General features: G+C 46.8%; 1 protein-coding gene across 1 annotated transcript in view; it reads right to left on the reverse strand.

The window, feature by feature from the left end:
• Nucleotides 1–23,757, reverse strand: part of syne1b (spectrin repeat containing, nuclear envelope 1b) — a 667,652-nt gene extending 643,895 nt beyond the window's left edge. The window contains exon 1 of the mRNA XM_038805568.1: nucleotides 23,522–23,757. Coding sequence (XP_038661496.1) covers nucleotides 23,522–23,588 — 67 coding nt within the window. The 5' untranslated portion in view covers nucleotides 23,589–23,757. The remainder of the gene's footprint in view (nucleotides 1–23,521) is intronic.
• Nucleotides 23,758–26,904: the final 3,147 nt, after the last annotated feature.

Below are 26,904 nucleotides of genomic sequence, written 5' to 3' on the forward strand. Positions count from 1 at the left end.
TCTGGCCCAGTCTATGCAGCTGCCTCTGTCTGCACACAAAATCAGGAGGGTGAAGGAAAATACATAACCACACTGACCCAACTGCCATTCATAAACATGTCCCAGTCGACACATGCATGCCACTTCACCCGCCTCTTTACCACTTCCTATCAGAGGAGGTTAATTCTGAGGCCTTGCACTGCCAGACTGGCATAGCCAGCTGCCCATTCCCCTTACGTGTGAGGTTCATGCCCATGGACCATTTTTAAACAACCGATACAGGAGTTGTTACCAAATGTGTCCTTCTGGTATGAAGTGGGTGATCTCAGCAGTGGAGAACTTGCACAGAGTCACTTCCAATAAGCTGCAAGTACTGCTGTCACCTCTTAATCAGACAGCTACAGTGGCTGCCGCAGAGCCTTCACCACTTCCTTGCGTAGTACTGAGGGGGTACTGCCATGGGTCCGGGCCTGAGGGGAGCGATGTCTGTGAAAGGAGGGCTGAGGGAGGTATGGAGGATGTGGGGGTGAAGGGCGGGTGTGAGGGGGTCTCCGGCTGGTTGGGGGATTGAAGGGTGCTGGTCCAGAAAGGGAGGGGTGCCCAAAAGGGTGTATGGGATGGCCCGAAAGGGGGGAGAGGGCTTAGCAGCCCCATAGTAGGGAGTCCTCACTTGGTCGGGTGTGGTATAGTGTCCATGTTTGTGGGGGGTGACATTGCCCATGGGTGGGGTGTGTGGGGGGGTCTCCCAAGCTCAGTTTGAGATCAGGGCACCCTTTGAAAATGGCGGCCTAATCTCTGAGGAGCCAGTCTGGACAGCAAGCTCAGCTCCCCAGTGATGAAAATAATTCTAAATTTGGGCTCGCCCATAGAGGAACTCGCAAGGGCTCAAAACAATGACTACGTGCCGTTTGGTAGCAGTCAGGAGCTCCCCAACGCAACTGTCGAGGAGTTCGCGGGAAACCTCGCGCACACTTAGAACTTGTCCTGTTAAATCGTGCTCAGGCATGTAATGCCATTGATTCTATAACTCACTCCCATTCCTGCAGGAAACACTGAGCTCACTGGGACGTTTTTGAAGAGTGCAACCTTTAAGCCTTGACTGTGTCTAGCCTATAGTAACTATACTTCTCCTGAAAGTTGATAGCAATATAATAATAATAATCTTTATTAGTATCACAAGTAGGATTACATTAACACTGCAATGAAGTTACTGTGAAAATCCCCTAGTCACCACACTATGGCGCCTGTTCGGGTACACAGAGGGAGAATTCAGAATGTCCAGTTCACCTAACAGCACGTATTTTGGGATTTGTGGGGGGAAACCGGAGCACCCGGAGAGAACCCATACAGACATAGGGAGAACGTGCAGTCTCCGCACAGATAGTGACCTAAGCCAGGAATCGAAACTGGGACCCTGGCGCTGTGAAGCAACAGTGCTAACCATGGTGCTACCATGCAGCCCATTTGTGATGGGCATCGTTACTGGGTGAATGAAAACAGAGTTTCTGAAAGATAGGAGATAACAACTCAAAGTGGGAATAATGCCTTTGAAAACTGCTTTGGAGTTTGCACAAAGAACATGCTTCCGCTTCCTGGATTGATGGAACCATGAGGTATCACTTAAGGCAAGTGGAATTCTGTCAGAATTGAGCAACAGATTTGGATTGGTTGCTGCCCATTAAATGGTTTGCCATCTGTTAAATTCTGCCATGCTGGGACTGAGTGAATTATGGATCTGGATGCCACAGCTTTTGACAGAGTTGGGTTCCACCAAAGAACACGTCTGAGTCAATCACGGTTTCCTTGGGACTCCATTGGATACATTTGCTGGGTCCTGTGGAGATGGGTTAGGAGGCAGGAATAAAATTGGAAAAATCCCACACTGGGGTGGCTTCCCTTGCATTATCCCACCTCGGAGAAATCTTGTTGGGGGGGGGGTGTTGGGTAAACCACAAACCACAAGAGAAGAGGAAGGGGAGGAGGAAGGGGGGGATGTCCTAAACTGATCGAGAGGGCAGCAAAATATGCATACAGTTAGTCAAATGAAGAACAAAACAAACCTCTCTGTAAAATAAAGAAATTAGCGCGGGCAAGAAAAATGTAATGTATATAAGTAACAACTGTTTATACATATGAGAAAAGCCAATAAAAAGATTTTTTTTTTTAAAAGATTTTTTTGGTTGGTAAGTGTTACATTGTGTTGGAAGTGGGGGGAGCGGAGGAGGACAAGAAGATTCAGAGTCAACCATGGCTCAGGGAGTAACATACTCACTTCTGAATCAAGTCCAGGGACTTGAGCACATAACCTAGGCTGACTTTCCAATGCATTGCAGAGGGAATGCCTCAATGTCGAAGGCAGCCTTCAAATTAATTATTGCAGCAAAAACTGTTCTGGCAGTTCAAATCGATTTCAGAGATCCCACAATGCCATTTGATGAAGTGCAGGGAATTCTTCAAGTTTCCTGACTAAAGTCCCTTTCTCAAATTCAATCAAAATCCCAATGAGTGGATCAAAGGTCCTCCCTATTGATTCCCTATTTCCGCTTTCTTTTATTTTGCCGTTATCATTTTTGATCCATGAATGATTAATGGTCTTGTATTTTTAAGTCAGCAGCAGAGAGGAGTGAGGAATTCAGAAGTTATAGGAAAGAACATTCTGCTAGTCTCTGCTAGTTTGAACAGGAGACCTCAGACTTTTCGGCAGGAGAGAGAGAGGGGGTGGGACTCGGCTCAATTGATGGGCTGGCGGTCAATGAATTGGCCAAAAAGCCATACTCTGCCCAGTAACAAGTGGGGATTGGATCCTATATCAGTGGGATGGTTCCCAGAGACCTCAGGGAGCAGTTGAATCCTAGACACACAAAGATAAGATCCTGCTAACTCTCTCTCCTCCGTATTTTCTCCAGAAAGGCTGTGAGTGCTGTATGTCTGAAGCTGCAGAGAACCTGAATGAATGAATCTCTAGGGAAACCATTACAGGCAAACAAAGACAATGACCTGCTCACTCTCTCTCCGGGAAGGCCGTGAGTGCCATATTTATGAAACTACAGAGACCTGAATGAATCTACAGTAAAACCTTGAACTGAAAGCAAAGTTTGAAGAGGTGTAAGGTGCTGGAAATAACCATCTAAAACAAAGACACTTTTTCCCTTTTACTTATTATTTTCACCTCTCTCCTCCCCTCTGTGTTTGTCTGTCTTGTGTGTGTGCATATTGGGGGGGGAGTTAAAGTTGGTAATTAGGAATTAGATCATAGTTAATCAATTGTATTTGTTGCATTTTTCATTATAGTTCTGTTATTTTTAAAAATAAATTTAGAGTACCCAATTCATTTTTTTCCAATTAAGGGGCAATTTAGCGTGGCCAATCCACCTACCCTGCACATCTGTGAGGTGTGGGAGAAAAACCCGCGCAAACACGGGGAGAATGTACAAACTCCACAGTGACCCAGGATCGGGATCAAACCTGGGACCTCTGCACCGTGAGGCAACAGTGCTAACTACTGCGCCACCGTGCAGCCCACTTACTTCTTGTTATTAATCAAAGTAATTGTGTTTACATTTATAAGCCTAGTGACTGCAATTTTTGGACGGCCAAGGGCCAAAGACTTCAGGGGCTGGATTCTGCGCTGTCGGGATGCTCCATTTTGCCGGCAGCCTGGGGGTTTCCCGAACGGCGTGGGGCTGCCCCACAATGGGAAACCCCATTGACCAGCCGGCGGGACGGAGAATCAAGCCCCAGGTATTTTTCTTTTTTAAAAAATATATTTTATTCCAAACACAGTCAAATACGAACAGCAAAAAAGAAACATGTTACACACAGTTTGTCAAATTCCTCCCCCACCACCTCCCCTTGGTGATAAACAACTCCTCAAACACAGACAGAAATGACCTCCACCATTTGTAAAACTCCTTTTTCTGACCCCCAAAGGGTGAACCTGATCTTTTCCAACCTTAAGAGTTCAAAGAACAAAGAACAATACAACACAGGAACTGGGCCTTTGGCCCTCCAAGCCTGCCGATCATGATACCAACCTTTGCCAAAACCCTCAGCACTTCCTTGTGCCGAATCCCTCTATACCCATGCTATTCATGTGTTTGTCAAGATGCCTTTTGAACGCCGTTAATGTATCTGCTTCCACAACCTCCCCTGGCAACGTGTTCCAGGCTCTCACCAACGTCTGTGTAAAAAACCTGCCTTGCACATCTCCTCTAAATTTTGCCCCAGGGACCTTAAACCTATGCCCCCTGGTGACTGACCCCTACACCCTGGGAAAGAGTGCCCGCCCATCCACTCTATCCCTGCTCCTTATAATCTTGTAGACCTCTTCATATAGATCCCCCAACTACACCGCGGCCCTCGGCGGCACTGCTGACCTCCAACTCAGTAAAATCCGTCGCCGGGCAATCAGAAGGGCGAAGGCCACCACATCGGCCCCCTTCCCCTCCAACAGCTCTGACAAGTCCAACACCCCAAAAAATCACCACCAAAGGGCACAATGTCATCCTGACCCCCACTATTCCAGACAAAGTCTTGAAAGATATCTCCCAGAAATTCTCCGGCTTTGCACACCCCCAGAACATATGAGCATGGTTCACTGGCAACCTCCCACACCTCTTCCACGCATCCTCCACCCACGGGAAAAGCCCACTCATCCGACTCCATGTCAGATGGACCCTGTGTACCACCTTGAACTGTATGAATCTCATCCTCGCACATGAGGAGATTGAGTTGACCAGACACATTATGTTGCTCCAGGCCCGCCACCCCCATCGATGCCCAGCTCTTCCTCCCACTTCCACTTAATCCCTTCACTAGCACCTTCTTCTCTCAAACCACACCCCCCCCCCAATCATTCATACATATCCCCGATTAAGATAGTGAGGATGTAGGATCCGCTGCCAGGAGTTAATTGCAGCAGAATTCTTTTGAAATGGAATTAAATAGTTGCTGGAAAAAGAGGTTTAATAACTTGAGGAAGCCAGCGGTAGTGGAACAAGGGTTTATTGAACTATGTACAATATTCTGCCACGGCTGTAACTCTCTCCCAATCCAGTCCTTCTTGGGACAACCAACAACTCAATGAGTCCCACGGGAGGTTGACAAAGATTTCCCCTTGGTCGTCATGCGGGTTGATAATAGAAACCGGGACTGCAGCAGGTGGTGAGGGAGCCAACAAGAGGGAAAAAATACTTGACCTCATCCTCACCAACCTGCCTGTTGCAGATGCATCTGTCCGTGGCCAGTATTGGTAGAAGTGAGCACTGCACAGTACTTGTGGAGACAAAGTCTCGTCTTCAAATTGTTGTGTGGCACTACCACTGTGCTAAATGGGATAGACTTCAAACAGATCTAGCAACTCAAGACTGGGTATCTATGAGGAGCTGTGGGCCATCAGCAGCAGCAGAATTGTATTCAACCACAATCAGCATCCTCATGGCCTTGCATAATTCCCACTCTACCATCACCACAAAGCCAGGGTATCAACACTGGTTCAATGCAGAGTGCAGGAGAGCATGCCAGGAGCAACACCAGGCATACCGAAAAATGGGGTGTCAACCTGGTGAAGCTACAACATAGAACTACTTGTGTGCCAAACAGTATAAGCAGCAAGTACCATACAGAGGTAAGCGATTCCACAACAAACGCATTCGATCTAAGCTCTGCAGTCCTGCCACATCCAGATGTGCATGGTGGCGGACTATTAAACAACTCACTGAAGGAGGTGGCTCCACAAATATCCCCGACCTCAATGATGGAGGAGCCCAGCACATATGAGCAAAAGACAAGGCTGAGGCATTCGCAACAATCTTCAGCCAGAAGTGCCGAGTGGATGATCCATCTCGGTCTCCTCCGGAGGTCCCCAGCATCACAGATGTCAGTCTTCAGCCAATACAATTCACTCCATGTGATATCAAGAAATGGTTGAAGGCGCTGGATATAGAACATAGAACATAGAACAGTACAGCACAGAACAGGCCCTTCGGCCCTCAATGTTGCGCCGAGCCATGATCACCCTACTCAAACCCACGTATCCACCCTATACCCGTAACCCAACAACCCCCCCTTAACCTTACATTTTTTATTAGGACACTACGGGCAATTTAGCATGGCCAATCCACCTAACCCGCACATCTTTGGACTGTGGGAGGAAACCGGAGCACCCGGAGGAAACCCACGCACACAGGGGGAGGACGTGCAGACTCCACACAGACAGTGACCCAGCCGGGAATCGAACCTGGGACCCTGGAGCTGTGAAGCATTTATGCTAACCACCATGCTACCCTGCTGCCCCTACTGCAAAGACTATGGGCTCTGACAATATTCCGGCAATAATATTGAAGACCTGTACTCCAGAACTTGCCACACCCCTAGCCAAGCTGTTCCAGAACAGCTACGCTGTCATCTACCCGACAATGTGGAAAATTGCCCAGGTGTGTTCTGTACACAAGAAACAGGACAAACCCAACCCAGCCAATTACCGCCTTATCAGTCTACTCTACATCATCACCAAAGAGATGGAAGGAGTCATGAACAGCGTTATCAAACAGCACTAACTCAGCAATAACCTGCTCACATGTGCCTAGTTTGGGTTCTGCCAGGGTCACTCAGTTCCTGACCTCATTACAGCATTGGTTGAAACATGGACAAAAGATCTGAATACCAGGAGTGAGGTGAGAGTGACTGCCCTTGACATCAAGGCAGCATTTGACCGAGTATGGCATCAAGGAGCCCTAACTAAACTGGAGTCAATGGGAATCGGGGAAAACTCTCCGCTGATTGGAGTCATACCTGGCACAAAGGAAGATGGTTGTGGTGGTTGGAGATCAATCATCTCAGCTCATGTAAATCACTGCAGGAGTTCCTCAGGGTAGTGTCCTCGGCCCAACCATCTTCAGCTGCTTCATTAATGACCTCCCTTCTATCATAAGGTCAGAAGTGGGGATGTTTGCAGATGACTGTACAATGTTCAGCACCATTCGCGACTCCTCAGATAATGAAGCAGTCCATGTCCAAATGAAGCAAGATGTGGACAATATAGAGGCTTGGGCTGACAATTGGCAAGTTTCATTCGTGCCACACAAGTGCCATGTAATGACCACCTCCTGCAAGAGAGGATCTAACCATCGCTCCTTGACATTCAATGGCATTACCATTGCCGTATCCCCCATAATCAACATCCTGGGGGCTACTATTGATCAGAAACTGAACTGGACTAGCCATATTAATACTGTGGCTACCAGGGCAGGTCAAAGGTTAGGAATCCTACACCGAGTAATTCACCTCCTGACCCCCCAAAGCCTGTCCACCATCTACAAGGCACATGTCAGGAGTGTAATGGAATATTCTCCACTTGCCTGGATGAGTGCAGCTCCAACAACACTCAAGAAGCTCGACACCATCCAGGACAAAGCAGTCCACTTGATTGCTTCCCAATTCCACAAACATTCAAACTCTCCACCACCAACAAACAGTGGCAGCCGTGGTAACCATCTATTAGATGCACTGCAGTAACTCACCAAGGTTCCTTAGACAGCACCTTCCAAACCCACAGCCACTATCATCTAGACGGACAAGAACAGCAGATACCTGGAAACCCCACAGCCTGGAGGTTCCCCTCTAAATCACTCACCACCCTGACTTGGAAATATCTCGCCATTCGTTCACTGTTACTGGGGCAAACACCTGAAACTCCCTCCCTACCAGCACTGTGGGTATACCTACACCTCAAGGACTGCAGTGGTTCAAGAAGGAGCTCACCACCACCTTCTGAAGGGTAACTAGGGATGAGCAATAAATGCTGACATAACCAGCAATGTCCACATCCAGTAAATTATTTTTTTAAAACATTGAAGCACTGAGGAGAATTGGAAGTAGACAGGGTAAATCTTGTGGAGAAAAGCACCATAGAAATGGTGAGATAAATGGCCTCTTTCTGTTCACTGCCAGGTTCTGGCCTTGCAAAATCTACCTTCAGGCATCTTTTGAATTTGATCCATGAGCCCAAGATATGGAATAATTAGTAAGCCTTCATTAAACCTATCTTATAGTCTGAGGTTCTATTAATGAGTGCATTAAACTGTCCACTTTTCCTCTTCCGTACCACCCATGTTAAGGAGGATGTTAAAGTAAAGACACAAGTTAGTTAGGCTGCTTCTGTTCGATCAGCAGCTTAGCCTGAATTGCTATTACTCTCCTCTCGTCAGATTTCAACCCTCGGTTAAGTGTTTGCAACTATTTTTGCTCCAAATTAGTCCTGACTCCATAGAAGCAAAAGAAGAAGCCAAGTATGCAAATCGACTGGGTGGCAGAGTGTGCTGTGAGGAGGATGCAAAAAGGCTGCAGGGTGACTTGGACAGGCTGGCTGAGTGGGCAAATACTTGGCAAATGCAATATAATGTGGATAAATGTGAGGTTTTCCACTTTGGTGTCAAAAACAGGAAGGCAGATTATTATCTGAATGGTGGCAGTTTAAGAAAAGGGGAAGTGCAACAAGACCTGGGTGTCATGGTGGAACAGTAGCTAAAGGTTGGCTTGCACATACAGCAGGCGGTGAGGATAGCCAATGATATGCTGGCCTTCATAGCGAGAGGATTTGAGTATAGGAGTAGGGATTTCTTGCTGCATTTATACAGGCCCTTGGATTTCTTGCTGCATTTGTACAGGTTCTTGGATTTCTTGCTGCATTTGTACAGGCCCTTGGATTTCTTGCTGCATTTGTATAGGCCCTTGGATTTCTTGCTGCATTTGTACAGGGCCTTGGATTTCTTGCTGCATTTGTACAGGCCCTTGGATTTCTTGCTGCATTTGTATAGGCCCTTGGATTTCTTGCTGCATTTGTACAGGGCCTTGGATTTCTTGCTGCATTTGTACAGGCCCTTGGATTTCTTGCTGAATTTGTACAGGCCCTTGGTGAGGCCACGCCTTGAGTATTGTGTATAGCTTTGGTTTCCTAGTTTGAAGAAGGACATTCTTGCTATTGAGGGTGTCCAGCAAAGGTTCACCAGACTAATTCCCAGGATGGCAGGACTGACATATGAAGAAAGACTGAATGGACTGGGCTTGTACTCTGAAGTTTAGAAGAATGAGAGGGGATCTCATAGAAACATATAAAATCCTGATGGGACTGGAAAGGCTAGATGCGGGAAGAATTTTCCCGATGTTGGGGACATCCAGAACTAAGGGTCACAGCCTAAGAATAAGGGGTAAGCCATTCAGGACTGAGATGAGGAAGAACTTCTTCTCTCAGAGACTTTTAACTTGTGGAATTCTCTACCACAGAAAGCTGTTGGATAAGTTCGTTGGATATATTGTCAAGGGAGCTGGATGTGGCCCTTGTGGCTAAAGAGATTAAGGGGTATGGAGAGAAAGCGGGAGTGGGATACTGAATTTGCATGATCTGCCATGATCATATTGAATGGTGGTGCAGGCTTGAAGGGCCAAATGGCCTATTCCTGCATCTATTTGCTACGTTTCTATATTTCAATCTTGTATCTGCCTAGCTCCACCAATTCGGAGAATATCTTTCTCTCAAAGGGTCATGCGTCTGTGGGATTCTCTTCCTCAGAGAGCAGTGGAGGCTGATCAATGAATTTATACAAGGCTGAGTTAGATAGGTTTTTGATAGACAAGGGTTATGGGGCGGGGGCAGACAGCAAAGTGGAGTTGATCACAATCTGATCAACACGGCCTTATTTCCCCGTGTCTGCGTGGGTTTCACCCCCACAACCCAAAGATGTGCTGGTTAGGTGGACTGGCTATGCTAAACTCCCCCTTAATTGGAAAAAAAAATAATTGGTACTCTAAATTTTGTTTGAAAAAGATGGCCTTATTGAAGACGGGGCCACCCGAAGGGCTGAATGGCTTACTGCTGCTCTTCAGTTCTATGTTCCTCTGTTCCTATTACTACTCCCTACCTATCCAGCCTGTTGGCTCAATATAAAGTTTCTGTTCTAATCCCATTTCTTTCTCTATCCCTATATCATTTAACAATTTTCCTCCTTAAGTATATACGTAACCCGTGTGAAGTTTCTACAGTCTTCCCGTGTCTGCGTGGGTCTCACCCCACAACCCAAAGGTGCGCAGGGTAGATGGATTTCCCATGTTAAATTTCCCTTTAATTGGAAAGAAAGAATGAGGTGCTCTAAATTTATAAAAAATATATATGTCTATACCTAACCCTCTCAGAGTGATTGCTCCTATTTCAATTGCTAATTAGAGTAATGTGTTCCATACTTCAAGGGCTGTTTGTTTTTTCTTTAATTCATTCCTGGGATGTGGGTACCGGTGGCACAGTAAGCATCTATTGCCCCCTCCTCATCATTTTGAGAAGACAGCGGTGGATCTTCCCACCTCCAAGGGGCGGAATGGGCAACTTTTAGTGCCCGAACCACCAGATGGGATGAAAAATCAAGGCCCCTATCTTTGATATGCAGACCGAGCTTGTTGCCACAAAGCTCTTTGGTGGCAATTAATTAAGTGTTTTCGAACAGCAAATACATCAAATCCATTACACTCCTCTCGTCTGTACTCGTTTGGGAAGTTTATTTAAATTAGTTAACTATGACTCCACTGTTTACAAATCCATGCTGACTCTCCAATTGGCCAATGCCTTTCTAAGCTGTCATTAGCAAGATCTCTTATTACGGTTTCCTATCATTTTCCTAAGCCACTGCATTCTGAGCGGTGGTGATTGTAGAATCAGAGAACCCATCCAGTGCAGATGGAGGCCATTCGGACCATCGAGTCTGCGCCAACCTTCTGAAAAAGCACCTGACCTCGGCTCATTCCCCCACCCCATCCCTGAAACCCCACCTAACCCGCACATCTTTTGGACACTAAGGGACAAATTAGCAAGGCCAATCCACCTAACCTGCACAGCTTTGGACTGCGGAAGAAACTGGAGCACCCGGTGGAAACCCACACAGACATAGGGAGGACGTACAAACTCCATACAGACAGTTACCTAAGGCTGGACTTAAACCCGGGTCCCCGGCACTGTGAGGCAGCAGCGCTATCCATTGTGCCACCGTGCCACTCGATGATGTTGCTCCTACATGGATAGTTGACTTGAAGAGGACCTACTGAACTCATCCTTCCATTTACCTAGCGATGGACCCAAGTCTGTGACCCTTGCAATTCGTCAACCAGCCATGACCTCACTGAATGGCAGGAGATGAGCAAAGGATTAAATGGGCCAAACCAGTTCCAGTATTCCCATGGAAACAATCTGTGACTAGTTATCTTTTCAAATTGTCTCTAAATTTTGAACACTTCCATTAGATCCTTGTTAACCTCTGCTTTAGTAAACACTGCCATTGATTTGCAGGTCTTACACTGGGTATTGAGAATCACAACTGTGGCCTGATACTCTTAGTTATTCCTACGTTGTACCTTTTCATCTCTTACTTATTCTTCCTAGGATAGGCCACAAGCTACTCCCACTGTCATTCACCTGTCTGTTAAGATCACTTACGTTTACAGAGAACAGAGAGATCCCTTGGGAATGCCAGGAGCTAGGGCCTGCCAAACAACACCTGCATTTCCTTCTGTTCTTTGTTTTCTAGCTATTCCCCAATCCATGTTGACATCTCGGGCAGGATATTCCCTGTGGGCTTCTGCACCCTGCTATCAAGCTCTAACGGGGGCCGGAAGCCTGCACCATGCGGGAAACAGTCACTCAAAGCGGTTTTCCTCATAACGGCTGATGAATGGCCAAGGGCCGGTTAGCTGCCCAATTATGGATGGTGGGCAGGCCCGTGAACCCAAAGCACCAATCAGAGACCTCCGATCATGAAAGGAGCAGCAGGCTGCAAAGGAAAATAAGTAAGAGCGAGGAGGCTTCAAAATGGCTTCCCTCCAGCTTATTTAAATTTAAATTATAAAATGGCAGGCCATTGCTGCGGGAGAGGTGGAAGGGGTGGGGGTTTGGGGATGTGGGTAGGGGCGATAGGGGCAAGAAGCCTCTCTACAGGGTGGTCTGGGAGCACACAGGCAGGCAGCAGCCCAGGGAAGGTCTTGAGGCCTGCCTGGATTGCTGGGCCCCTGGCCTACCATCTGAAGGTCACCCACAGTTAAACTGGTCCCCACTGCCTGCAGGTATCTGGAAGCCAATTGGAAAATCCCCACTCTGCCTCCTTTAGAACATAGAACATAGAACGATACAGCGCAGTACAGGCCCTTCGGCCCTCGATGTTGCACCGACATGGAAAAAAAAACTAAAGGCCATCTAACCTACACTATGCCCTTATCATCCATATGCTTATCCAATAAACTTTTAAATGCCCTCAATGTTGGCGAGTTCACTACTGTTGCAGGTAGGGCATTCCACGGCCTCACCACTCTTTGCGTAAAAAACCCACCTCTGACCTCTGTCCTATATCTATTACCCCTCAATTTAAGGCTATGTCCCCTCGTGCTAGCCACCCCCATCCGCGGGAGAAGGCTCTCGCTGTCCACCCTATCTAACCCTCTGATCATTTTGTATGCCTCTATTAAGTCACCTCTTAACCTTCTTCTATCTAACGAAAACAACCTCAAGTCCATCAGCCTTTCCTCATAAGATTTTCCCTCCATACCAGGCAACATCCTGGTAAATCTCCTCTGCACCCGTTCCAAAGCTTCCACGTCCTTCCTATAATGAGGCGACCAGAACTGTACGCAATACTCCAAATGCGGCCGTACTAGAGTTTTGTACAACTGCAACATGACCTCATGGCTCCGGAACTCAATCCCTCTACCAATAAAGGCCAACACACCATAGGCCTTCTTCACAACCCTATCAACCTGGGTGGCAACTTTCAGGGATCTATGTACATGGACACCGAGATCCCTCTGCTCATCCACACTACCAAGAATTTTACCATTAGCCAAATATTCCGCATTTCTGTTATTCTTTCCAAAGTGAATCACCTCACACTTCTCCACATTAAACTCCATTTGCCACCTCTCAGCCCAGCTCTGCAGCTTATCTATGTCCCTCTGTAACCTGCAACATCCTTCCGCACTGTCTACAACTCCACCCACTTTAGTGTCGTCTGCAAATTTACTCACCCATCCTTCTGCGCCCTCCTCTAGGTCATTTATAAAAATGACAAACAGCAACGGCCCCAGAACAGATCCTTGTGGTACGCCACTCGTAACTGAACTCCATTCTGAACATTTCCCATCAACTACCACTCTCTGTCTTCTTTCAACTAGCCAATTTCTGATCCACATCTCTAAATCACCCTCAATCCCCAGCCTCCGTATTTTCTGCAATAGCCGTCCGTGGGGAACCTTATCAAACGCTTTACTGAAATCCATATACACCACATCAACTGCTCTACCCTCGTCTACCTATTCAGTCACCTTCTCAAAGAACTCGATAAGGTTTGTGAGGCATGACCTACCCTTCACAAAACCATGCTGACTATTCCTAATCATATTATTCCTATCTAGATGATTATAAATCGTATCTTTTATAATCCTCTCCAAGACTTTACCCACCACAGACGTTAGGCTCACCGGCCTATAGTTACCGGCCTTTAGTGGCCCTTAATGAGCCATGTGGAGTAGATGAGGGCAGGGAAAGCCTCTTACCAAAGAGCTCAATAAACTATTCAACTATTCATCTCAAAAGAAGAAGGAACAAGCAACTGATAAACTGGATGTTGAGTAATGGTTGAATCATAGCCACAGCACAGAACTACTTCTGCAAATCTGGGCACCTGCACCTATCTCAAGGATTCAGCTGTGCGATGAGTTGCTTTAACAAGCTGCACAGATATGGGATTGGTGTCCAGATAGGTATAACATGAATGGGACCGGGGAGTGGTGACAAAGGTTGGGTCCTTGGCACAGCTGGGAGGAAGGAGGCAGGGGGTCATTTCAAACTTGCACTGACTTATCTTTTAAGGTCGGGGAGTGGGAGTTGTACAAATTCCTGTGGCCATTACTCTTGAGTTTTATATTCAAATCCTCGTGTGCTTGAAGAGGACGGTCACAGAGAGTGGTAACATCCCTGATTCTGATGGGACACTGACAAGTACAGAAATGATCATTGCTGGTGGATTCTGCAGTTGCCAGCTGAGGTTAAACTTTGTCTCAAAAGGTTCTTGGAATTGAAGAGCATTGTTCCTCAACCTTGCGAACATCTCATTTAAAATTTGATAAAACTGGGAGGGGTTATAGCCAGGCTTAACAAACACACACATACATGCCTGCCACACACACATATCCACCCCACACACACACACACACACACCCGCCACACACACACACACACCCACACACCCGCCACACACACGTACACCTGCCCCACACACACATCTGTCCCACAAACACACTCACAATTGCCACACACACATATCTGCCACAGGCACAACTACCCATCACACACACAAACACACACACATCCCCCACACATAGACACACATGCCACCCCCCCCCACACACATACACCACACACACATACCCACCCCCCACGCACTTACAAGCCGCATACACATGTACCCACACATACCTGCCACATACAAACACATACACCACTCTCACACATACACACACATGCCACACACACACACAAAGGAACACATGCCGCCCTCCCCATACACACACAAAACACACACACACCACTCATCCACACACATGCCATGCACACAAAGACACACCCACCGCCCCACACACGCAAACACACATACTTCCTCCAGGGACTGAAGTGGGAAAATATATTGCCCAGTGTAGTTTTTTTTTTATAAATTTAGATTACCCAATTATTTTTTCCAATTAAGGGGCAATTTAGCATGGCCAATCCACCTACTCTGCACATTTTTGGGTTGTGGGGGCGAAACCCACGCAGACACGGGGAGAATGTGCAAACTCCACACGGACAGTGACCCAGAGCCGGGATCGAACCTGGGACCTCAGCGCCGTGAGGCGGTTATGCTAACCACTAGGCCACCGTGCTGCCCTTGCCCAGTGTAGTTATGAGCCAGAGGGGATCCCAAAGCTGGGGTTCCTATATAAGCCAAATTTCGGTAGCTGCTCACCCAATTCCGGGGCTGGAGAGAGAGGAAGTATGGAGAATTGTCCGGCCATGTAACCATGACCCTGAGTCAGGGATCCAAACTGGAAAGTGGACAGTGCCAAAGATAAATAAGTCTAGCTCAAAGGGTGATACCCCATACAGTCAAATAGCTTGCCGTCCACAACCCTCCCAGCTAAGAATTGGCAACTTGGCTGAGGTTGTGCTGTCAAACTGTTGCCCAGTGTGAACAACTTCTTTAACTACAAAGCAACAACAAAAAGAGGTGGAGAGAGGGGAGTGCGTGCCATTGTGAGATTGCAAAACTTCCCCTTTTAGATCGCCTGGTGTAGCAGGGTGAGATCTATACTATGCACGTCCGCCCTCAAAGCATGACACTTATTCGTCATGTTGACAACACGAGGGAGGGCGGAATCTTAATTACGGAGTGGAAGATTTGAGAATTAGTGGTACACTGCGTCAAATATTGATAAAAGTAGAATTAAATGTGTAAGGACACAGAGGATGTGATGTTCATGGAGGGGGTTAAGGCGGAGTGGGGAGGGGGTAAAGCTGGGGGTGATGCTGGAGGAGGGATTGTGGTGTGCGGTGCTGTGGAGGGTAAATGTCTCGACTTCATGCGCGAGGCTGGGGCTGCTACAGCTGAAGGTAGTGTACAAGGAACACCTCACAAATTCTAGATGAGCTGGCTGTTTGAAGGAGTGAAGGATGTCTGTGAGCGATGTGGGAGGGGCCCTATGAGCCATGTGCATATGTTTTGGTTCTGCCCGAAACTAGATAGGTTCAGCACCGTTTTGGGGTTTTACATGTGAATGTAGAGCTCAGTGCCCTCGAAGCCACATTCGGGGTGTCAGACCTGCCGGAGCTGCAGGCTGAAGTGGGGGGGGGGGGATGTTTTAGCCTTTGCGTCGCTGATCGCTCGCAGGCGGGTCATGTTGGGGTGGAGGTCAGCTTCTACACTCTGTGCCTCAACATGGCAGGGGGATCTGCTGGAGTTTTTGGCCCTGGAAAAAGTAAAATTTATTCTAAGTGGGGCGAGTGATGGGTTCTACAATTATTGGGGTTTGTTTATTTCCCATTTTGGGGAGTTGGTTACCATTGACTGCTGAGGGAGGGATGGGGAGGGGCTTTAGTGGGTTAGGGGATTTGTTGTAAATTGTAAAAACATTGAAAATTTGTGGAATAAAAATACTTTTTAAAAAATGTGTAAGGACAGTTTATAAAAAGTAACTTTAGAGTACCCAATTATTTATTCTCAATTATGGGCAATTTAGCGTGGCCACTCCACCTAACCTGCTCTTTTTTGGGTTGTGGGGGTGAGGACGCAGAGTCTTAAGCATTGTGTGATAGCATATGGAGCCTTTAGAGTGGCAGTCTGGCTCCACAGAGAGCCAAACACGATGCCCTTCAAACCTTGGAATTGGTTGAGTCAGCTGTTTCGGCAGGAGCAATGCGTAAATCACATTTAATGTGAGGTTAAGGAGCGCCGGAATTGACTGTCATTATTGTGTGTGTGCAAATGCAGTATATGTTAAATGCATGTATGTGTTGATGTTTAGTGTATCTACACATTGTGGTGTGTGTTGGGTGGACACATGTGTATTGGATGTATCTGTGTGTGCACTGGATCTTTGTTGGGTATGTGTATGTGTCAGTTGTGAGTGTGTGTGTGTCAATTGTGAGTGTGTGTTTCGGGTGTGATTGTGCTTTGAGTGTGAGTGTGTGTCGGGAGTGAGTGTGTGTCGGGTGTGAGTGTGTATCAGGTGTAAGTGGGTGTCGGGTCTGAGTGTCAGATGCAAATATGTGTTGGGTGTCAGTGTGTTTCAGGTGTGTAGGTGTTAAGTGCGAGTGTGTGTCAGGTGTGAGTTTGTGTCGGTATGAGTGGGTGTCAAGCATGAGTGTGTGTCGGTTGAGTGTGCTGGGTGTGAGTGTGTGTTGGATGTGTTTTTTATTGGATTTACGGAATGTGGCTGTCATTGATTAGACCAGCATTTATTGCCCATCCCTAGATACCCTCTAGAAATTGGTGGTGAGTTGCCTTCTTGAACCACTATAATCCATGTGGCATAGGTACTTCCACAGTGCTGTTAGGGAGGGAGCTCCAGGATTTTGCCCCAGTGACAGTGAAGGAACGGTGATATATTTCCAAGTCAGGATGGTGAGTGACTTGGAGGGGAACCTCCAGGTGGTGAGGTTCCCAGGTATCTGCTGCTCATGTACTTCCAAATGATAGTGATCGTGGGTCTGGAAGATGTTATCTAAGGAGCTTTGGTGTGTTTCAGCAGTGCATCTTGTAGATGGTACACATGGCTGCTACTATGCGTCGGCGGTGGAAGGAGTAAATGATTGTAGAAGTGGCAGCAATCAAGCGGGCTACTTTGTCCTGGATGGTGTCGAGCTTCTTGAGTGTTGTTGGAGCTGCACTCACCCAGGCAAGTGGACAGTATTGCATTACACTTCTGACTTGTGCCTTGTAGACGGTGGACAGGCTTTGAGGGATCAGGAGGTGAGTTACTCGCAATAGGATTCCGAGCCTTTGACCTGCTCACAATATTAATATGGCTGGTCCTGTTCCGTTTCTGATCAATGGTAACTGCCAGGATGTTGATTGATTCTGGGGGATTCAGCGATGGTAATGCCATTGAATGTCAAGGGGCAATGGTTAGATCCTCTCTTGTAGGAGATGGTCATTGCCTGGCACTTTTGTGCTGCGAATGTTACTTGCCACTTGTCAGCCCATGCCTTGATATTGTCCAGATCTTGCTGCATTTGGACATGGACTGCTTCAGTATCTAAGAGCCATGAATGGTGCTGAACATCATACAATCATTAGCGAACATTCCCATTTCTGATTTCATAATGGAAAGAAAGTTATTGAAGAAGCAGCTGAAAATGCTTGGGCCTAGGAAACTAGCCTGAGGAACTCCTGCAGTGTTGTCCTTGAACTGAGATGATCGACCTCCAATCACCACAGCCAGGTATGACTCCAACCAATGGAGCGTTTGCTCCCAATTCCCCTTAACTCCAGTTTTGCTAGAGCACCTTGATTTCACATTTCGTCAAAAGCTGCCTTTATGTCAAGGGCACTCACTCTCACCTCAGGAATTTGTCCAGGTTTGTCCGTGTTTTACGGTGGCACGATGGTGCACTGGTTAGCACTGCTGCCTCACAGTGCCAGGGTCCCAGATTTGATCCAGGCTCTGGGTCTGTCTGTGTGGAGTTTGCACATTCTCCCCGTGTTTGCGTGGGTTTCACCCTCACAGCCCAAAGATGTGCAGGTTAGGTGGATTGGCCACGCTAAATTGCCCCTTAATTGGGAAAAAGAAATACTTGGGTACTCTAAATTTATTAAAGAAAAGATTTGTCCATGTTTTGTCCATGTTTGAACCAAAGCTGTAATGGGTCAGGAGCTGAGTGACCCTGGTGTCAGTGAGCAGCAAATTGCTAAGCAAGTGCTGCTTGATAGCGTTGTTGATGACCCCTTCCATTGCTTTATTGCTGATGGAGAGTAGACTGATAGGGCAGTAACTGGCCGGGTTGGATTTGTCCTGCTTTTTGGGTACAGAACATACCTGCGCAACTTTCCACATTGCCAGGCAGGTGCCAGTGTTGCAGCTGTACTGGAGCAGCTTGGCTAGGGGAGCAGCATGTTCTGGAGCACAGGTCTTCAGCAAGTCTTCACAAGTGGGCAGCATGGTAGCATAGTGGTTAGCATCAATGCTTCACAGCTCCAGGGTCCCAGGTTCGGTTCCCGGCTGGGTCACTGTCTCTGCGGAGTCTGCACGTCCTCCCCGTGTGTGCGTGGGTTTCCTCCGGATGCTCCGGTTTCCTCCCACAGTCCAAAGATGTGCGGGTTAGGTGGATTGGCCATGCTAAATTGCCCGTAGTGTCCTAAAAAGTAAGGTTAAGGGGGAGTTTTTGGGTTACGGGTATAGGGTGGATACGTGAGTTTGAGTAGGGTGATCATTGCTCGGCACAACATCGAGGGCCGAAGGGCCTGTTCTGTGCTGTACTGTTCTAAATTCTAAATTCTAAATTCAGTACTAATGCCGGAATATTGCCACGGCTCAGCGGCTCACAGCATTTGCAGTGTCCAGTGCAGTCAGCCATTTCAGCCATGCCTGCCGGGTGTAGGTGTATGTCAGGTGTGAGCACATGTTGGATGTGAATGTTCATTGTGAGTGCGTGCTATGTGTGATGCGCATCACGTGTGTGTGAGTTAGAGGTGAGTGTTCGTCAGGGGTAAATGTGCATCGGGATCGAGTGTGCATCGGATCTGAGTGTGCATCATGTGCAAGTCTGCGTCAGGTGCGGGTCTGCGTCAAGTGCGAGTGTATGTCGGTTGTTAGTGTTTGAATGCACACCTAATGGGTGAAAATAGGACTAGGTCCTGTTGTAATGCATTATACCAGCTCACTAACCTCTGTGGTCCTGTATTGCGCACTAACCAAGTGTGCACTAACGGTAGCAGCTGGCTGAGGTACCAAATATTGACAGTTGTAAAAATATACCCAAACAAAGAGACTTCCTTCAGAAGATAGAGGAGACGAGAAGGTGAGTCAGATTGTTCAGAAAAAAAGTGTAGAGTGTTATGATCCCAGTTAATGTTATAACTGGAGGGGAAGATCCCAAAAATCGAACCCTGGCTCAAAAGGCCATAACTTTTACTTTATTTATAAAACACGGAGGAAGAGTCACCGGACCGCTAATTAGTTTTGGCAACAATTAAAAACAAATTATTAAACCATGAAAAAATTGGATAACGATACAATACACCTTTACTCCCCTATTAGCTTAACAATTACACACAGATTTTAAGATCAATGCAGATTACCAAGTACATCTTAAGCTACAACGGCCTCATCAACCCACAAAGTCCTTGTTAAGCACACAAGATGATGTGGTAAGACACACTCCCCTCTGAACACAAGTGTATGTCTGTGGATTTCTCCTTAAAATCCCCCTCGATGATTCTTATACCGTGAGCCACCTGGTCTCACTGAACTCTGGCTTCTACACAAGTGATTTTAAATTCCACTTTCAAAAGTCATACTTCCGAATTTTCTTTTCGACTATGCTTTCCCTCAGTGGTTTACATTCCAAAATCCAGAACAGGTTTTTCTGACACTTTGAAACAAAGCTTCCACTTCATTTTTAACAGCGAATCCAGTCCAGTATTTATACCACCCCCTGGAGGATTTACTTTGTCTTAAAGGCTTTTGCATAAAGTCCGAGGTCCAGTCACTGACTTCCACAATTATTTCAAATAATATTTCCCAAACTGTCGTCATTTCTCACAAAACTTAGCACAACAGCATATATCTTTCTGGCCTTTCATGATCCAATGCCATTTCGGCTTTCTGTGACTTTACTGAACAGCAGTTCATTCTAGTATATAGAACATACAGTGCAGAAGGAGGCCATTCAGCCCATCGAGTCTGCACTGACCCACTTAAGCCCTCACTTCCAACCTATCCCTGTAACCCAACAACCCCTCCTAACCTTTTTGGTCACTAAGGGCAATTTATCGTGGCCAATCCACCTAACCTGCACGTCTTTGGACTGTGGGAGGTAACTGGAGTACCCGGAAGAAACCCACGCACACAGGGGGAGAACATGCAGACTCCGCACAGACAGTGACCCAGCGGGGAATCGAACCTGGGACCCTGGCGCTGTGAAGCCACAGTGCTAACCACTTGTGCTACCGTGCTGCCAGGTTCTGCTTCCCAGTTTCCTCTGTTCCATTAACTCCAGGCTTCTAGGTAATTTATTTCATTTCTTTAGTTCCTTAACTAGCTGGACTTTAGGTTTTAGGACTCTGGCTTCGGTTTTCTTTTTCTCCTTTGAATTTTTTTTTCTTTTCTTCTTTTTACCCAATTCATTTTTCCAATTAAGGGGCAATTTAGCATGGCCAATCCACCCACCCTGCACATCTTTAGGTTATAGGGGCGAAATCCACGCCTACACGGGGAGAATGTGCAAACTCCACACGGACAGTGACCCAGAACCGGGCTCGAAACTGGGACCTCTGCACCGTGAGGCAGCAGTGCTAACCACTGCGCCACCATACTGCCCCTGGCTTCAGTTTTCTTTTTTTTTAATGTAGAGGACCCAATTCATTTTTTCCAATTATGGGGCAATTTAGCGTAGCCAATCCACCTACCCTGCACATCTTTGGGTTGTGGGGGTGAGACCCACGCAAACACAGGGAGAATGTGCAAACTCCACACAGACAGTGACCCACAGCTGGGATCGAACCTGGGACCTCGGCGCCATGAGGCAGCAGTGCGAACCCACTGCGCCACCGTGCTGCCTGGCTTCGGTTTTCTTAACTATTATTCCATAGTATGACTTTTCTTCTGGCAAGGGCGAGAGAAACGTTCCCTCCTTAGCCTTCTAAAACCAACTATTGAGCAGAGCTGTGAAAGCTGCCTTCTCTCTCACTGCATATCTCCAACTGCAATCAAATTCAGCTAAACTAGAACTTAAAATCGTCTCGACCTTACAAGGCCTCAGTTGCTGAGCAACCACTGCTGGTTTATTTATTCTTCACATCATAACCCTCTCTCAGCACAATAAAATCACAGCTGGAATTGAAACCAACCCCCTCACGTACAAACACCTTTATCCAGCACGAATCGAACCATAGGTTTTACTCTTTGGGACAGAAATATTAAATTAAACAAACTAAAAATACACCTTTTTTCGAATGTATACCAATACAAATATAAATCTCTTAAAACTACCACTGAGTTTCCTACAGAAAGCTTCCTTAAACACAAATCAAAACTGAACATAGTTTGGTCCTACTCTCTATGCCCAACTCTCTTCCCTGTCCTCAACCAATCCAAAACTGCTCTCACTCTCCCACTCTCTCCCCATAGCCCCAAATGAATCCAAATACTAATCATAAAATTCCACTCTCTCCCCAACCCGAATCAATCCACAAACTACTCTCACTTCCCCACTCTCCACACAGTCCCGAATGAATCTGAAATTACTCTCACTGCTCCACTCTCTCCCCATAATCCCTGAATTAATCCCAAAATACTCTCACTGCTCCACTCTCCCCATAGTCCTGATAATTTGTTGGATATAAAATATGAAAACTCAATAAAAAACATTTTATTTTTTTAAAAAATTGCTCACTGGCCCACTCCCTCTCCACAGTCCTGAATCAATGGAAAAACTACTCTCACTGCTGCACACTCTCCCCATTTTCCTGAATCAATCCAAACTACTCTCACTTTCCCACTGTCTCCCCATAGTCCCGAATCAATCCGGAACCACTTGCATTGTCCCAATCTCTCTCCATAGTCCTGAATCAATGCAAAACTACTCTCACTGCTCCACTCTCTCCCCATAGTCTGGAGTCATTCCAAAACCACTTTAACTTGCCCCACCCTCTTTCAGTGGCTATCTACTATTCTCACTGCCCTGCTCTCTCCTGGTACCCCTTGTAAGAATCCCTACAGTGCAGAACCTATTCAGGTTGTGGGCACTAAGCGGGGATTCACTAGTGCTCCTGTAAAGAGGAGCAGACTGAAAATAGGATTGTTGTGTGAGTAGGTTGTCTGTTTGTATTGGGCACCTCTGTAAATGAGGACCTATAATTAAAATGTGCGTAGATTGGCTCCAGTTCCATCTTCACCTGGCTTTCTGAATGATAACACTGCACCATCCAAAACTAATCCCGATGCCCTGCCCTTGCCCCACCGTCCTGTACCTAGCACATTTTCTGTTCTGACAAACTGGGTCAAGACAGTCCTTCGGAATTTCTCGTCCTGCCCCCCCCCCCCCCCCCAGGACCGATAAGGTTATCCTAGTTTCTCTCCCCACAGACACTGTTTCCCCTGCACTTTTTGCTTTCATTTCGGATTTCCCAGCAGCAAATGTTTTTTAGTGCGAGGCGACTCTGTGCCTGAATGAACTGAACCCGGGTCCCTTGGAAACAAGGGTAAACACTCAGAGAGAGAGAGAGGAGAGAGAGCAAAATTCTCCCAGAGTCCAACCGTTCAATGGCATCCGTGATAAGCAGAAATTAAGGTGAGGTGGAAGTACCTCCTGAACCCGTGGGGACAGCGGAGCTGGAACTCGTGTCCTTGACTGGGGAGGTAGATTAATAATACTGCAGCAAACAACTGCCTCTCCAGGCAGACACCTCAGCCGAGGAGGTGTCATTTATCATCAGAATCACAAACCTGCAGCTTTTCAAAGCTGTTAAAACCTCAGAAATCATCATACATCTAAAGCTAGCCGTAACCCATTCTCGACATGCAGTTTCTAAAGGAGGGGGGTGTCAGTAAAGTCCCAAAAGCTCAACAAAAGTCACTTTGTAATTCAGCATTCAAAAATCTTCCTCTACATAAATTTGCATCGTCCACACGCAACTTGTAACACTCTGCAATCATTGGTGACACACAGTGTAACAGACATTGCTCCACCTTCGATACATTTCAGACAGTGGATGTTATTTCAGTTGCTACATAATGTAACGATCGGTCCTTTTTTTTTTACCTTGCAGTTTCTGCATCACATTGGCGATGTCCCGAGGGGATCTCCCATAATGTCGCGCTGTCGCCATCCTCACAACTCAGCCTTGCTCTCGGCGGGGGGTGATGTGCTGTTGTCCTCCCGCCCTTACTAACTGAGTGGCATCAATTGAGGCAGCGCCGCAGCACTGAGAACTGGGCTGGCGCTGAGTCACCCGCAGCCTGCCACCCACTTGAGGAAGCCCTTGCTCCCTCCCCAGGACAACCAGATTATGAGCTCGAACTTCCTCTCGCTCTCTCTGGAGCGGAGGGGAGTTTTCCAAATGACCTCAGCCTCCCTGAAAGGAAACGGCAGGGTTTAATTTAAATCGTCCTTGTAAGAGGGTTAAAGCCAAGCCGGCTCATTATTCACCCTGACAGATCAATAAGGACTAATTCCACACATACAAGCGCAGAGCTTTGCTCTAAATAAAGGTGCAGGCACAGGTCTCAGAGTCAGCAGAGAGAACGTACACTCAGCTGATGATTGCTCAAAGTATCAAACGTCAGTTGGTTTCTCGAGCTGTCATAGAGTTTTACAGCACAGAAAGAGGCCCTTCGGTCCGTCACATATGCGCCAGCCATCAAGCACCTATTTGCTGTTAGGTAATTTGGACTTTATGAATTCTCCCTGTGTACCCGAACAGGCGCCAGATTCTGGTGACTAGGGGATTTTCACTGTAACTTCATTGCAGTGTTAATGTAAGCTTATTTGTGACAATAATTATTATTATTATGAACCCATTTCCAGTACTTGACCCCAACCCTTGTCTGCTACGGCGTTTCAAATGCTCATCTAAATGCTTCTTAAATGTTGGGAGGATTCCAGCCTCCAGCACACTTTCAGTTCCAGATTCTCATCACACTCTGGGAGAAAAGGTTTTCCTCAAATCCCCTCTGAATCTCCTGCAGTTTACCTTAAATCCATGCCCCTACTAAGGGGAAAAGTTTTTTCCCCTATCTACCCTCTCTAGGTCCCTTATAATTTTGGACACCTTGATCAGGTCCCCCCTCAATGCTCCAAAATAAACAGCCCCAGCCTATCCAGCCTCTCTTCATAGGTGAACTGAGCTGGCCTAGGTTATATATGTCCATAAGGTGGGGGAATAAAACACAATTAGGGCTAAAAGTGGAGAGAAGCATAGCCAGGCTGCTCAAAGAATAATGGAATGTGTCATAAATCTCATGAAAGGAGGTGTTCAGTATCTATGTAGCACTATAACAAGATATCAATGAGGACAAGCAATCAAAGCAAAGAAGTAGGTTTTAAGGAGCATTAAGGAGGCCAAGGTGAGGCAAGAGGAGAAGTTTAAGGAGGGGGATTCTAGGCCCGAGGGTCGAAGCAGCTGAAGGCACAGTCACCAATGTTTGAGCAATTATAGAGTTGCAGAATTGTTACAGCACAGAAGGAGGTCATTCGGCCCATCATGTCTGCACCGGCTCCCCAAAGCAGCTTCATAGTCCAGTGCTGTTCCGCTGCCTTTTCCCCATACCCCTGCACATTGCGTCTATTCAATAATCATCTAATGACCTCTTGAATGCCTCGATTAAACCTGCCTCCAGCACATATCGCACAATGGAAAATCTCCTGCAGCAAATTCCCAAGCTGATGGTTTTTGATTTGCTAGTCACCAGCACTACCGCAGAACACTTGGCCAGCCTAAAGGAAGTATTATAGAGCTTTCATGATGCAGGGGTCCACCTAAAACGTGAAAAATGTACTTTTCAGGCCTCAGAAGTGATTTACCTAGGATTTTGTGTTGGTGTGGCAGGATTCCACCCAGAAGAAAAGGTCAAGGTCATACGAGGCATCCCTGCACCCAAAAATGCCTGGGAGCTTAAATCCTTCTTTGGTATGGTCAATTACTATGGAAGGTTTATTTTAAATTTAGCCACAACATTGGCACCATGGCGCCAGCTATTAAGGAAGAATCAATGGTGGCAACGGAAGGAGCCTTTCGTGTCGTGAACCAAACATTGCAGTCTTCAAATTTCTTAGTGCATTTTGATCTGTCAAAACCAATCGTGCTGACATGTGATACATATACCCTTATAGTTTGGGAAAGTTTGATCCCACAAAATGGCAAATGGTATGGAACGCCCCATCGCCTTTGCCTCAAGGACCCTTTCTGAAGCAGAATGAAACCACGAGTGAGAAGGAGGGCTTAGCGGTTATATTTAGTGTGACAAAATTCCACCAGTATGTGTGCGGTCAATGTTTCGACATAGTGATTGAGCAGAAGCCATTACCGGGCCTGTTTTTTTTTTTTTTCAAAAAATATACTTTATTCATAAAATTTATCTTAATCTTTACAGAACATTTCAAAATACCTTGACTGTACATTTCCGTCTCAGTTACATTCATTTGTCGTTGATTCCATTGGGATAACGTTGCACACGTATCCTACTATAAGTTACAGTTCTTTTTTCAATATTTACATTACTTTGTTTCTTTCATACATACATTCTGGTAATGGAAAAAAGAACTCCGGACCGAGGGGTTTTACACTGTTACCAACCCCTCGGTGTACATTTGGTGGTAAGACCTTACACTGTGGTCTTCCCCCATTGCGCCTTGGCGGCAGCTGCCCCAAGCTTGAGTGCGTCCCTCAGCACGTAGTCCTGGACCTTGGAATGTGCCAGTCTGCAACACTCGGTCGAGGACAGTTCTTTGCACTGGAAGATCAGCAAGTTTCGGGCAGACCAAAGAGCGTCTTTCACCGAGTTGATGACCTTCCAGCAGCAGTTGATATCTGTCTCGGTGTGGGTCCCCGGAAACAGTCCATAGAGCACAGAGTCCTGTGTCACAGAGCTGCTCAGGATGAACCTTGACAGATACCACTGCATCTCACTCCAGACCTGTTTTGCAAAGGCACATTCCACAAGGAGGTGTGTGACTGTTTCATTTCCCCCACAACCACTCCGAGGGCAGCGTGCATTGATGCTGAGCCTTCGGGTGTACATGAAGAATCTGACAGGGAGGGCCCTTCTCACCACCAGCCAAGCTAGGTCTTGGTGCTTGTTTGAAAGTTCTGGTGATGAGGCATTCTGCCAGATGGCTCTGACAGTCTGCTCAGGGAACCATCCAACATCCTCCACAGTCTCCTTTTCTCTGAGGGTCTCGAGGACATTACGTGCTGACCACTGCTTCATTGCCTTGTGGTCAAAGGTGTTTTCCTTCAAAACATTTTCCACGAAGGATAGGTGGTATGGTACAGTCCAACTACTTGGAGCGTTCCGCGGCAATGAGGCCAGGCCCATCCTTCGTAACACCGGGGACAGGTAGAACCTCAGTATGTAGTGACACTTGGTGTTTGCATACCCGGGGTCTACGCACAGCTTGATGCAGTTGCACACAAAGGTGGCCAT

Source organism: Scyliorhinus canicula, chromosome 1 (genome assembly GCF_902713615.1).
Source record: "Scyliorhinus canicula chromosome 1, sScyCan1.1, whole genome shotgun sequence".
Classification (NCBI taxonomy): domain Eukaryota; kingdom Metazoa; phylum Chordata; class Chondrichthyes; order Carcharhiniformes; family Scyliorhinidae; genus Scyliorhinus; species Scyliorhinus canicula.